This window comes from Poecilia reticulata, chromosome 4 (assembly GCF_904066995.2).
Source record: "Poecilia reticulata chromosome 4, P_reticulata-male-v2, whole genome shotgun sequence".
Taxonomy (NCBI): Eukaryota; Metazoa; Chordata; class Actinopteri; order Cyprinodontiformes; family Poeciliidae; genus Poecilia; species Poecilia reticulata.
The window spans coordinates 4,146,795-4,162,084 of NC_088833.1; the positions used below are offsets into that span (position 1 = coordinate 4,146,795).

At 39.3% G+C, this 15,290-nt stretch overlaps 1 protein-coding gene across 3 annotated transcripts in view; it reads right to left on the reverse strand.

Annotated features, from left to right (window-relative positions):
- LOC103463227 (contactin-associated protein-like 4) overlaps nt 1-11,623 on the reverse strand; it is a 104,149-nt gene extending 92,526 nt beyond the window's left edge. For all 3 annotated transcript variants that reach the window (XR_014087216.1, XM_081606035.1, XM_081606034.1), the window contains exon 1: nt 11,104-11,623. Coding sequence is in view for 2 of the 3 variants with exons in the window: in XM_081606035.1 (XP_081462161.1) it covers nt 11,104-11,188 (85 nt within the window). In the remaining variant the exon portion in view is untranslated. The remainder of the gene's footprint in view (nt 1-11,103) is intronic.
- Between the last annotated feature and the right edge of the window lie 3,667 nt (nt 11,624-15,290).

Consider the following 15,290-nt stretch of genomic DNA (forward strand, 5'->3'; position numbering starts at 1 on the left):
GAGGGCAAAACGGATGAATTGCCTTACAGTAGAAAGTCATTCTATCTTCTACTGTAGGTAGATCTACAGTAATTCTAATTAACTAAAAAAGGTTTCAACACTATTCACCAAGTTTTAAGAACCCACTAACAGTTGGCTCTGGAGCTCTACTCAGTAATCGCTAATAGCTAATTGTTAATTTTGTTCAAAAACACGTTAAAGCAACGAAACGCAGTGAAAACAAAACTAGAGCCGAGGAACTGAACGTTACTGCTGAAACTCGAGTTATTGTTCCTCATGGAGCCGCAGCCAAGGGAAGGTGAGACAAGTTTGGCGAATGAGTCACATGTCACACACACACACACACACACACACACACACACACACACACACACACACACACACACACACACACACACACACACATAAAGAAACTCCAGTGATGGGTGAAATGAAGAAAGGAGCTGATGGTGTCGCTGCATTACTTAAAGGCAGCAGCAATAAATGCCCAGACGAGGCACTGAGCCAAACTCCTTCGCTTTTCTGCTCATATTTTATTCCTTCTTCAATTAACTCCAGGTGTCCTCCTCTGTTCCCCTCCACAGACATACAGCGACCTCTGACCTTTCTGTTTGTTTTTTACAACAAGTTATGAATCAATAATAGATTAAATATTGGTGATATGACAATCACATTCCTTTTACAATCAGAAACGACGTGTAGTTGCTGCCAGCAGCCATATTTTAAACTAAATCAATAATGAGCCGAATTACAATAAAACATAATACATTTAAATCAGACGGTTTTGATTTGGCCTTCGTGTTGGCACCAGGTGTCATATAGAGAACTGAAAACCAACACGTTTTGAATTCATCCATCCATCAGGTTCGATAGAAATCAATGAACAGTTTCTGTTTAACCCTTTAAGAACCAAATATAGAAAAAAACATTTTAAAAAAGCTAAAAAGTTCAACCTGGTAGACGGTTTTTACAGTAGTTTGGAGATTAAACCATGTTTTCATATGTTTTTGTTTGTTCTTGTACAGTTTAACTAAATATATTACTTTATGTTACGGCCAGTGGCCTTGTGTATGTTTTCTTTTCCTTTTTTTTGTACCATCAGCAGCTTCTAATCAAGTTGACTTCACTTGGAAGTGGATGCAGCCCTGCCTTCCTGTGCCACTCCCTGAGGCCTACAGCGATTGGCTCATCAATTGCCAGCTCCACCAATCCCTGAAGAGGCCTCCCCTTTAAAAACCAAGGACTTCCTGGGAGAAGGGCGGCTGATTCTTTGCTTAGACAGCTTGCTACTTTGGGTGTTTGTTTGTTTAGTTGACTGCTGTCAACTGACTTTGTAAACTTTGATAGCCCTGATCGCTTTTGTTAGTTTTTGCCAGCTCTTGCTAGCTCGTCTTGTCTTGTCCCTGTGAGGGATCTTAGAATCTCTGTTAGACATTTGTAGTTTGTTTTTGTTTAATCTGTATGGAAAGTCCATTTTTGTTTGGTTAAGATATTGTTTTGTGGATTTTCTTATTTAGTACATTTTTGTTGTAAGTCCCTACCTGTTGATTATTAAGTTTTACCCTTTTATTTTTTTTTTGTTTGTCAAAACCCAAACAATAAACTCCTAAATTGTAAAAACCTTACCACCTAGGTTTCTTTAATGTTACTTCCCTTTCCCCTGGCCGAGCCGGGTCGTAACACTTTACATAAAAAAAAATTTCATAATAAATTAAAACGAGCTCAATAATTCAGCATCATTTATCGCTTTCCTCTCCGTTTCTCCCAAAACCGGGTGATAAAAGTCTAAACTCTGATTCTTTGGTCTCAACCAGCCAGTTTGTGTTTACAGAGACTTTATGATTAATTTTATTTGTTGTTTCGGAGGTTTTATTTATTTATTCTGGACATTTAAATTGTCTTCCAGTTTCACTGTTAAATGTTTTTTGATCCTTGACAATGTGTTCTTGCATCATTATGTTGTTGTGATTATATTTACTTGAAAAACAACAATATTATTGCAAGAACCAATAATATTATTGATTGCTTTATTCTTAATACTAAAGAAAATGTATAACTTTTTTTTTTCTAACGAAACGGCAGCTCCTCTGCTGGCTGCAGGAACTCGTCTACATCCGTTATGCTGTTTGTGTTTTTATTCCCATTCCTGTTTAATTTTGGATATTTAAAATATTTTCCAGTTGCAGTGACATATTCTGTACAAAATTAAACTTTCCAGGACTTTGCGTTATTGTGGCCGGCTGGGATGCCATGAAGCAGCAGCAGCAGGTTGAGGGTTCGATGAAAACTTTGCCTCCTCTCCAGGCGCCTGTATGGATCCTCTGCAGGTTCTGCGGTTTCCTCCCAGTCCGACACATGCGGGTCGGGTCAATTGGTCTCGCTGAGCTGCCTTCAGGGAGTGGAGGTGTGTGTGCATAGGTTGTTTATCCTGTGCGTCACCTGTGATAAAATGGCAGCCTGCTGTTGACCATTCTTTTTGCAGAAGCTGCTAATTTAGACACTAATGAATCTTTCAGCTCCAGAGTGAGTTTGTTTGCCTTTACCAAGATTTGGAAAATCTTTAGGAAGTTTAGATGAACTTTTCGTCTCTGTGGGTAAACACAGTTATTGATTTAGTTAGATCTGCATCCACAGAAACGGAACCAAACGTGGAGAAGCAGAACTCGGCTTCTATGGAGCACAAACCTGGAACAAACTTCTAGAAAACGGCAAAACTGCTGAAACACTGAGTTCCTTAAGAGCTCCTTTTGGTTCCTGTAACTGGAACACTGATCAATATATTTGATTATTCACAAAATGTAATGTTTAATGCTTGTTTGTTTTTGAAATGTACTATAAAAATTAAACTTGACTTGATCTATTCAGACTTTTTTTACAGTAAAAGACACTGTAAACTGTTACTTTGTATTTAATAGAAAAAAGTGAGTGATTATAACATGAATTTGGTCAAAGCTTAGTTTAATTAAACTAAGTCTAGTGAATCTCTGGTGCATAGTGAATAACAGATTTCACTAAAGAAATAAATTACCGTATTTTCCGTACTATAAGGCGCACCTTCAATGAATGGCCTATTTTAAAACTTTTTTAATATATAAGGTGCATGGAATAGACGCTACAGTAGAGGCTGGAGTTACGTTATGCATCCACTAGATGGAGCTGCACTAGAGGATGAATATCTAAAGCCACTTTGTTGACATAATGAATGTCAACAAAACAGTCCGACTGGTCGGCGAGGAGAGCCTTCTGGGCCGGGGCCAGACGATGGTCACCCTTCTCTGTTCGTGCACAGCATGTTGGTGGAGAACGTGGTGCTAAATGACCTGCAGACGACCTGATTATCAGGTTGGTAGGTAGATAGGTCAGTCAAACTTTATTAACAAACCAGTGTTCTGACAACTATCCCAGCATGCACCACGCGCTTCTTCTTCTACGGGTGAAAATGAAGTCGGCGGCTGCTTACCGTAGTTGCTAGACCTGTTGTGGCTCAATATTGGTCCATATAAGGTGCACTGTCGGCTTTTGAGGAAATTGAAGGTTTTTAGGTGCGCCTTATAGTGCGGAAAATACGGTAGGTGGATTTAACTTTCATTGCGTAGTTATACTTAACATATTCAATAAATACGAGGTTGAATATATTTTTTAAGTAAGGACGACTAATTAGGTTTTACAGTGTGCATTTAAGACAAAGTACATTTAGAATAAACACATTTTAGTAAAAGTATTAAAAATCAAAATGAAAAAGCCTTGTAAAGGAGAAAAGCACCTTATAATCAGACGTTTTTAGCAAAGCCACTGAAGGACAACATGCTGATAAATGTAGCTTAAATTCACTAAAAGCATTCAGCTATTATTTTTCCTAATAATTGTTTTTCATGTAACTTCTTATAATAAACAAATATATGTTTTACATTTCAGAAATGATTTTTCTGATGTTTCTACGTAACGATGACACGATAACAGATTTAACTGGATGATAAATTGTCCCAAAAAATATTGCGATAAATGATATTGTTGTTTTGAGGCAATTTCCCACTAATAACGATAACTGTGTAATAACGTTCAACGTTTATGCCTGGTAGATTTACTGGATGATAAATTGCAGCAGAAATTATTGCAATAAACGATAATATTGTCATATTGAGACGATTTTCTATAAAATATAACAATAATCGTAATAATAATAATGATGGTACACTGAGAACTATCACGATACATTTTACTATACAAATTGTCCCAAAAATTACTACAATAAACAATACAATTATTATTGTTTTGAGACAATTTTTAGCTAACACAATGACATTGCTATTATAATGCAAACATCTAGGCCTGTCACAATAAATTGCGATTAATAATAATATTATTGCTTTGAGACCATTTTCAGGTAATGTACTGATAATAACAACAAAGTTCTCCCTCTCAAACACTCATAAACTTTAATTTTGCAGAGAACAGTTCACACTGGAACTGGAAGAAATTTGAAATATCCAAACACAATGAAATAAATGGAAACCACACACAATTAATAAAATAGATTATGAAGTTCTGCAAACAAAATTGGCATTAAAAATATGAATATGTGCTTTTTTAAAGCATCATGCGATAATTTGATTACTTGCGACATATTTCTACTATGTTGCCGTTTCAGAAGCTGTTGCTGTGACTTAGCAGATTCTGTGGCTCAGAGTTACTTATCTGATCTAAAGGCAGAACCGTTTGATAAACGGGTCGGTTCTTAAAGAGGCGAACTTCCTCACCAGGGCCGGCCTTGGGCAAACACAAGATACCCCCGGGTCACAGAGGCAGATGGATGGCAGGCGGTTCTCTGTCACTTTTATCGCTAAATTATTTGTCCCTGAATTAATAAATCCAGACTCATGAATGGCACCACAAGCCGCTGCCACCTTTATGTAACCTTGATTTAATTGGAACCTTTTATGACTCAACTTCCACTGAACACATGACATTAAGTGAACTTGATTTATACCACACAAGTATGCATTGACCTCTGATTTGCTCTCCAAAAGTCGTTCATCCTATGATGGAGCATGAGGGATAGAAAAGGTTCAGGCAAAATGTCTCCCCCATTCAAATTAAATAGAATTTATTCACAGGTTTATGGTCTCTCTATGCAAACCAGCCGTCTATTATAAGTCCTACAGAGACAGAGTCGTTATGAAGCGGGGAGATAGCTCCAAATTGAAATCAACTTCTCTCCCTGCATGTTTTTTTATCCACCTATTTTCTGTCTGGCTGGGTGCAAGAGGAAAAAAACAACTGCTTAAAGTTATCCATGCAGTCGCAAATTCTTAAATAATCAAAAAGCCAGCCCACATTGTTATCCACATGAGCATTACCCAGGTAACCCTGCTGCATCTGCAGAGCAATAATCAACCTGGAGGCGGAATAATATATTCTTTTAGAGTAAGCAAAATGTACGTCTAGCTGCGCCATGAAAGCAGGTTGGGATGGTAGCAGGAAAAACAAAACCAAACAACAGAATAGGGAAGTGAGGTGTAAGAATGACGAAAATCATGATCACCTTGTTGCTTTTCATGGTGGTGATGATACAAGTCAGTAAGAAAAATACAAAGATCTGTTAGTTAACAAAACGTTTCTTATCAAGTGGGTCCAATCAGTTGGTGGGAACTGACTCTGGGAAAAGTTTGTAACTAAAAAAACATTTTTATGTTTTAAAGCCATAAAACAGTAAATAAGTGGATTTTAAATACTCTAACAAGATAACGTTGAATAGATGTGTGACTAGGGAGTCACTTTTTCACTTCTGATACCAATAGTTTGGTCAAACATGTAAAAACACCACATCTTTCGTTTTTTAGGAGTATTTAATGGACTCTTTGCACCTCAGCTTCCGCGTTCAGGGAAAAGCGGCTCCGATCCAATAAAAATATCATTTTACACCAGGTGCTTGCAGGGCTTGGTCAAGGTTTGTACATCGATCTGAAGCCCCAACAAGTAAACTGGAGAAAGGTTTTAAGATGTACGCCTCGTTATACATTCACTGAATGTGAGTTTTACTTAAACTTTGTGGCTAACATTAACCTTAGCTTATACTAATAGGCAATATTCTCGGACATTGTTCTTGTAAAAATGTGCTATTTAAGAATCTAAACATTCTAACGGACAATGTTTTTACCTTATTTTCAAGTATATTATGCGTGTTTATTGTCGTTAGTGTCAGAGACTAACGGGGAGGTTACGGTTCGGGCTTTTAGCTTCTATAGCCTGACGGAGCACAACAAGCCTCATAGCTTAACCGTAGCAGCTCTGGTGTCAGAGTTCTGGTTCAGCTGACCGTTCAGGTTCAAAGTTGTTGCTTTTAGAAAAATATGACCGTGTTGCTTAATGTCTCCGTGTTATTTTGTTTTATTACCTTTGCATGTTTCTTGTGAAGAGCTCAGATAGGATGGTGTTTACAGCAGTGTGTACAGGCGGATCAGTTGCTCGGCTGTCTGGCTCTGGTCTGCTCACTCGTTCCCATAAACTCGCTCTTTCAGGCTGAATACAGAAATGATTCCATGGAAATAACTCAGGGAGGCTCCTTTATTTAGCATTCGTCTCCCCCGGTAGTTTTAGGCTGAAGAAGCTGATCCGGATTGAAGTGAAGGCTGAAAAATTTGTGTTGTGCGGCGTTAGCTTCAACTGGTAGTGTATTTAGAAGCCACCATCTTCTTAATTCAGGATCGCTTGGAAATGAATGAAAACTTAAAAGCCCATTATATTAGGATGACAGCAATGTCATAGTATTGCTTTTTTTGAGTCTGAAATACAACTTTGTCTTTTCTAGCTGTCATGGTAACTCAAAGCGGAAACAAGTGAGCCGCTTTAGCTCCTGGAGATGCGATGTCAACGCCGTAGGTGCAAAGAGCCCATTAGGAGTAAATTAATTGGATTAATCGTGATTAATCATTTGAGCCATAAACACTTCTGTGGGAAATGGCAAATATTGCTCAATCTGAGAGAGTAGATCTGGACTAAATGGCCTTTTTTGAATCTGTGTCCTCCAGTTACCAATTGATTACTAAATTATTCAATGATTATTTCAATACTTGATTAATCTGATTGTTTCAGCCATAAACACTTTTGTGGGAAAGGGTCAATATTGCTCAATCTCAGACTAAATCTGGTCTAGAATGGCCAACTAAGCTTAAAGAATTACCTTTTTTCAGTCTGTATGCTCCAGTTACTGATTAATTGATCAATGAATTAGTTAATGATAATTTCAATAATCAATTAATCACGATTAATCATTTCATCCCTAAACACCTTTATGGTTAAGGGTAAACGATTGATCAATTTGAGAGAGTAGATCTGGACTAGAGTGGCCAATTAAACGCGTTGGATGGCCGTTTTTGAGTCTTTGTCCTCCAGTTACTGATGAATTGATCAATGAATTAGTTAATGATTATTTCAATAATCAATTAATCACGATTAATCATTTCATCCCTAAACACCTTTATGGTTAAGGGTAAACGATTGATCAATTTGAGAGAGTAGATCTGGACTAGAGTGGCCAATTAAACGCGTTGGATGGCCGTTTTTGAGTCCTTGTCCTCCAGTTCCTGATGAATTGATCAATTAATTAGTCAGTGATTATTTCAATAATCGATTAATCACGACTAATGCGATAAATCATTTCAGATCCTAAACAATTCTGTGGAAAAGGGAAAATATTTCTCAATTTGAGAGAGTAGAGCTGGACTAGAGAAGCTTGCTGGTGTAAACAGGAAGGAGGAGATGATGTCAGGTGTTTTATAGAGGAAATAATTGCCATCTGTTGCAGTTATGTCTGATGGGAGAGCAGCATGAAAAGAAGAATTACTTCACAAGCCTGTAAATGTCAGCGATGCACTTGAGTCTGAAGAAGAGAAGGTCTGGCAGTGAAACGTCTCTAACGACGCAACGCCGGCTCCTTCATGACCCACGACAGACGCAGTCTGGATTATTTACCTAACAGGCTTGTTCAGGTTCAGATTTACAAATCCTCATGATCGAGCAGCTCAGGGAAGAAAAGCGTCGGTGTGGATGTGACTGAAGGGAATTACACAGACGGAGAGAGAATACACTGGAGAAAATCTGGAGTAGGGCTGTTGTAAACGATTATTTTAGTAATCGAGTAATCTATAGATTTTTCTTACGATTAATTGAGTAATCGGATAAAAACAATTATGAAATAAAATATTGGTAAATCTTCCATAACACCAGTGTTACTGTCGGATATCAACATCAGTCTATTTTTTCCACATTTGAGCTTCCCTACCAGTTACTTTTTTGTAGACCGGGGGAGCAATACGGGATATTTACGGCTCCTCCGTTCAGAAACTCATCTACCAGCCATGTTCCGCCTCCCGTTTGTTCAGACCGGGATGATTTAAGTTTATTGTGCGGTTCGTCCGTAAAGCTGCTCTTAGCCTGTAAGCATCAACCCTCAGCCGCCCGCCGTGTTCAGTCTCTCCGCTCACCTGTAGAAATCCTCCTCAGCTTCTTCCCGCCGTTCAACCAGCAGCTCCGGAGCAGAAAGGCTGCCGAACTCCCGGCATCGCGCCGGTCATTTTAAGGATATTTATTGGTCCCACAAAAACGATGAAAACCCGGAATTATCACCAATCAGTAAAATCCCCGCGGGCCGAACTTGAAGATTGGACGTTATGCCGCTAACACGTAGCTTCCGTCAACAACTCAGAGGCGGAAGTCAGAGCTCCGCGCAACGCAAATAATGTTCCGGCTGAAACACGGGGCGCTAAATGATAAAACATAAATTAACGAAGCTTCGAGGCAGGTCAATTTTCCTCGAGGAATTTTAATAATCGAGGTACTCGAATCACTCGAGGAATCGTTTCAGCCCTAATCTGGAGTGACGTTTACTCAGGAAAACCTAGGCAAGTTTTTACACTTTTTGAAGTGAACATAATAAATTTAATTTTGCTTAGGAATAAGACGTGTTTTTAACAAAAACTCTTAGGTGAATTTTAGTTGCACATTTGCACAAAATAGATTCTTGTTCTGGATCATAAAAAGGAGTAGATTTCAAACGTCCAGAAAAAAAAACTCTGACATTTCTGACATCAAAAAGTTGAAATTTTTCTTGAAATTAATCTCAGAAATTTTCTAGAAAACTTTAAAATTTCTGAGTTAAGATTTTCAACTTCTGAAACTCAGACATTTTCAAGTTTTTTTGACTGAGAAAGTAGATGAACTTTGACCCGTAGATGGCTTAAAACTGTTTTCTGTGACAAATTAAGACGAGGTTTAATTAGTTGCTGCGGCTGATGGCACAATGCATCGTGGGATACCTTGCCAGCCAATCCCTACTGACGCATACTTCAAAACAACTAAGTTAATTATTAAAATGTTCTTAAAAAAGCTCCTAATATAACTACGTTATAATTTATTTGATTAAAGTCAACATTGCAACCCATCTTGACCAAAATCAAGTTATCAATTTATGTTTTTCAATTAAATATGGTCTTAAAATTTACAGTGTTTTGGAAATTGCAAATTAATGCCTGGTTCACTTGTACTGCACAATTAAATTTTACATGCATGTTAAGTTTATAACTTACTGAAATAGTTTAGTTCCTTCTACTTTGCATGATGTCATAGTTGCTCTACTTTTGTGTGATACAGATTTACTAATTAATTCCAAGTAACACAATAAATGCCATTTTAAAGTGAAGGTGCTAACATTATAATCTGTAGTAAAATTTACATAATGGGACAAAAAAAAGTCATGTTTTCAGTGTAGAACTGAAGGAAAGTTCCACCCTTTTTGTAGCTTTATCTATTATTTTATTTCCAAGCTCTTTTATTGCCTCTGAAGATTAATCTTTACAAAAGACAGATAAATAAAAGCTGTAAATGCAGCCTGTGAAAACCACCAGTTATTGTTTGTAATTGTTTGTTATGGTCTTCATGTTTGAGTTGCAGAGGGAATTATAACTTAGGGAACACAATTTACCCGTTTGATAACACTGCGGATCAATTTCCGCCCATGATATCTCCCCGCTTTAAAAGCTGTTATCTCTCCCAAACAATCAATAAAGCTAAGAAATAACAGAGCCTATCGATGCTCCTCTTCTCCGTCCTCCTCCTGGATCCATCTATCGATTTCCACAATCAATTTCAGACCCATCTCCAGCTGATTGAACACTTCTGAAAGTATTTTGATACAGTAATCATTAGATTTCACTGAGCAATCCCAACTGTGCAAGTCTTGAAACTATGAGTTCAAAACCTAAAACAAAACAGGACGTAGAAACTCAACAGAGTTAAGATCCATGGAGAAAATAAAGTGGTTTCCTTTAAAATAATCCCTGTCCTCAGGAATCAACTCACAAGGTATTTTCTGGAAGCTTACTTGAGCATAAAACTGGAGCAAAAGCAGCAGAAGAATCCCCCTGTTACATCTTTCCTCATCTCCTCTGACAGGCTCTCTCTCTTTTCCTTTCTCTCTCTCTCTCGCTTGCTTTCGAAGAAAACATGAAATGTTTAAAAGGGGAATAAAAACAGCAACCAGTGGGATTTACTGACTCTTAAAAGTTGACATCCAGTCCAGAGACGACGAGTGTTTTCCTTCAAAACCGAACCGCCGCATCGGTCAGAGAAGTCCCTACATGCAAAATGAAACTGCTTTTATTTTTGCTTTAAAACTTTCAGAATCAGGTCACTGACTGATGAGAGTCTCTGAAGGCTGCAGACTGAAGATCTGTCTCTAATCTGAAGAATTACACAAAATTAGTCACTCTACAATTAAAATTCACGATACATCTTTATACTGAAAAAATATGCAAGAGGTGAAAGTTTTATAAAAAGAGGGACATCCAGAAAGTAAGGGAGAAGCTAAGAGCCAATAAAAAAATAAAGTAATTAATTCTGACTAAAAATATCACACACACACACATATATTGTTTTAAGCATCCTTAATTGAATGTACTCAATGCTCCATTGCATCAAGTCATTTATATCGTCCAGTTGAACTTAAATCCTACTTTGGTAACACATAAATTACCTTCCAACTGCTTAAAATTGACCCAAAAAGTTACGTGAACAACGAGCAGCACCAGAAGCGCACGAGCCGCTCACCTTCTCCATCCGTCCCGCGTGAGCCGAGCAGCGCTGAGGCGACAAACGCGATAATCCCAGCGAGTATTTGACTCCTCGGAGACATGTTGAAGCGCCAGGATGCTGAAGAGCGTAACTCCGCTTGTCAGAAGGCAGCCGATCCGTCCGCCGCTGCTCCGCTCCGGAGCGCCGCGCCGCGCCGCAGCAGAGCCTGCAGCAGGGTGTAGAGGCTGGCCAGCAGCCGGGGAGAGGGATGGAGGCTCCGACACCGACTAGAGCATGCAGGGAGAGGAGGAGGGGTGGGGGGGTTGTGAGGCTTTGGCAGGTCCGAGCCAAAAGCACAACCTCTGCTTCCGAGATGCTGGCGGATTTTAGACTTCCAGGCAGAGAAAGTCCTTAGTTCAGCACAGAGAGAGCAGGAGGCTGCGCTACCTTTAACTCTTTAGGTAGCTCCCAACTGTGTGTGTGTGTGTGTGTGTGTGTGTGTGTGTGTGTGTGTGTGTGTGTGTGTGTGTGTGTGTGTGTGTGTGTGTGTGTGTGTGTGTGTGTGTGTGTTACAGAGGTGGGCAGAGTACCCAGAAATTGTACTCAAGTCAGAGTAGAACCACTTCAACATATTTTTATTCAGGGAAAAGTAAAAAGTAGCCATACAAGAAATTACTCAAGTAAAACAGTGTTTGGTAAAATAGCAAAGAACCAGGCGCGAGGAACTACTAGGATTACATGCAGTAGGGGTTGGATTATTACACTCTGCTAAATATACTGATCTGCTGTGCTCTGTCTGTCTGTCTGTCTGTCTGTCTGTCTGTCTGCCTCGGACTGTTGTGACGGAGGACTTTGTGTCCTTGAGCTGATTGACAATTTACAAATATGACATAGAAGTTATTTACCGTCGCAGCCAAGATATCTGCTGTTTTGAGATCAGTGGTTCTCAACCTGGGTTCGATCAAACCCCAGGGGTTCGGCGGAGCCTCTGCCATTGAGGTAAAGACACACTTGTGTAAAGTCGTGATGACGCCCCGCTTTGCCTCTAGTGGCGTGTGGGGGTGGTAACACAATCATTACATTACTAAATCAGAATACCGCAAAGTCTTTATTATTATTATTAATGTTTCATTATCTTAAGAATGTAGAGCTAATTAAATGATCTAAACAAAACCTTAAAGTGGTTCCAGTTTCTCTTGAAGACCAACCTGTTGAAACTGTGGGAAATTTTAAATACCTTGGGTCGTTCCTGGACATTCAGCTCAACTTTGCTGAAAACACTGACTGTATTTTGAAGAACTGTTCTCAGAGACTCTACCTTTTAAGAAGACTTGGTGATCTTGGGTGACCCAACTAGAATTTGGGGAAAGAAATCATATTTTATTCACCGCTACAGAAGGGTTCAGTGAATGCGCATATGAAACTGGTGGGTTCGGTACCTCAAAACAGGCTAAGAACCACTGATTTAGAACTTAGCGAGATGCTACAGCTAAATAAGCCTCTGAGGTTTGGATCTGCAGCTCATACACTGGATTCCTCCTGACACATGATCTATCCAGCATAAAGGGTTGCAGGGTTTGACCTGTGGCTAACCTGGGTGTGTCCTCCTCCTCCTGTTGGTAGCATTTAACCTTGTGCAGTCAGTGTAAATATGGAAGAGCTATTTTACAGGTTTTAAATCTAGTCAGTGATTTGGTGCTGATACTTTGATTCATCAAGTCATTTTGAGATGAATAATTAAGACGTTCCAGTTATTAAAACCTGGATAAATGTCAGTTGCCCAGATTCCACATTCATGTCATTGTGGTTGAGGTTTTTTTGCTCCCGTCATAATTAGATCTTGAATCATTTTGAGTTTATGACTCCGCGTACTTTTCTCACTCTTTAACCTTGTGAATGGTTCGCTAACCACACCAGTTAAAGAAATTAAATCTGACAAGACAAGGCGGAGACAGACTCCTTTAGCAAATACTCAGATTGTCTCAGCTGGACTCTAGTCTAACCTCTGCAGTAGTATGAACTTGACCTCTGACCCAGTGAAACAGATTCCTTGTTCAACAGGAATCAATGCTTTTTATATCCCTGAGAAACACACCGACCTCATGCTGCGTCTATTGACTTACCATTTAGGAATCTAATGCATTTTATGACCAAATTTAGAAAACCGTTTAAGACATTTACATAATGATCTAGAGACAAACCTCTACATTTTGATTTATTTTTGCAGTTAAAGTATAAGAAACCAAATATTTACATACATCGTAGAAAATGTTTGCCATATGGTTTATCCAGAATAAGCCGTTCCTGCTTTAGCCCAGTTATTTCCATTTTCTAAATACCAGAATAATGAGAGAATTTCCTGACTTCTTTTCAAATTCAGAAATTTGCGTACACCAAGACTGTTATGTCCTGGAAAGCCCAGATGATGACATCAAGATCTTGTAAGCAGCTTATTTCTCAACATCCGAGTTAAATTGAAACATGTTTTACGCCAAGAAAAACCCCCAAAAAAACAAAGAATTGGTGTGGTTTTGGTTTTACATTTTTATTTTAACAGATTGTGAAACCGTTTAAATAAAAATATAGATGGTCACGCAAGTCCTTGAGCTGAAGGAAATTAAGTTGGATAGAGGGAAACTGGATGGATGGATAAATGGGAGGGACATGGATGGATGGATGGAAGGAACCAGAACTCATTCAGATGCAGTTTAGCCGTTCATCTGCGTCTGAAAGCAGCTTCTCATCAGGACGGTAGAGTTAAATCCTCGTTTTCTCCTCTCATATCTGCGCATCAGGAGAAACTCGCTGCGTCTCCTCTCTTCCAGCCTCCATCGGCTCAGTGTGACGTAGTGACTCAACCTGAGCAGGCCGTCGTTAGGCTGTTTGATCTCAAATCTCTCACAACAGCGGCGCTCCAGATGAGCGAGTTATAGCAACGTAACGCCGACCCGTTTGGCTCGTTACTGACGGTACCGGAGTCTGACTGGGTCAAGCTGCTGCAGGAAACATGAAACTCTCCCTCTGCTCAGACACAAATCAAAAGGAGAAAGAGACAGGCTGACAAATCACTTCTGTCTATAGCTCTAGTTCTAAGCAGGAACACCGTTTACATTTCTAAGCAGTCTCTGGGCTGCTCTTGGTCCGATCCCTCACCTAGAACCCGTTTGCCTTGCCCCAACGGACCCGACCCAACTAGAGGCTCCTAGGATCACTGGGACACTCAAACCCCTCCACCACGATAAGGTGGCAGCCCACGGAGGGGAAAACACAGCCTGAAACATTTCCCTTCTCTGACCTGAACTGATCTGGGGAGAGGCCAGAAGGTGGCGCTCTGGTGTTTCTAACTAAACAAAAAGTTTAGTTAGAAAGAAACTTTTCTTACTAAAAGATTTAGTTAAAAATTTAAGTTTTTGTTTTCTCCATTATTTTTCTCTCTGTAGAAGTTACACCTGGTCTGGTGTTCTGATTGGATGTGGTTTCTTCCTGGAGGAGGGCATTGGCTGACATGAGTTCATGAACATGGAAAGTTCTCCTGATGCGGCTCATCAGGAGAACTTTCCATGTTAATGAAAGTCGTCTCTGTCGTCTCTCTGCTCCAGTCAGTCATGGCAGATGGCTGCTGGTACTGAGCCCAGTTCTGGTTCTACTGGAGGTTTCTTCCTGGTAGAGGGGAGCTCTTTCTCTCCACTGTCACTACATTTTCGCTCTGCTGTAAAGTCAACGACTCAACACAAGCGATTTGCTGTCGCCCCCTGTTGGTCATGAGGAGTGAATGCTGTAAGTAATGACTCCATACAATCTGCAGGGTGTCGTTTGGCACAAACTTTTTAAACTATTTTATCAACTGAGCTTATTGTACTGTTAACTAATAGCAATTGGAAAACGTGATTGAAATAAATTATTTCAAAGTGCATTGAGATGACATTTGTTGTGAATTGGCGATGTATAAAATTTACCTTTCAAACTGAGCTCAACCAATAATACACTGATCAAAAAAATAAAGGGAACACTTAAACAACACAATATAACTCCAAGTAAATCAAACTTTTGTGAAATCAAACTGTCCACTTAGGAAGCAACACTGATTGACCCGACGAGGGTCCCCGTTGTCAATCAGTGTTGCTTGATAAGTGGACAGTTTGATTTCACAGAAGTTTGATTTACTTGGAGTTATATTGTGTTGTTTAAGTGTTCCCTTTATTTTTTTGAGCAGTGTATATAAA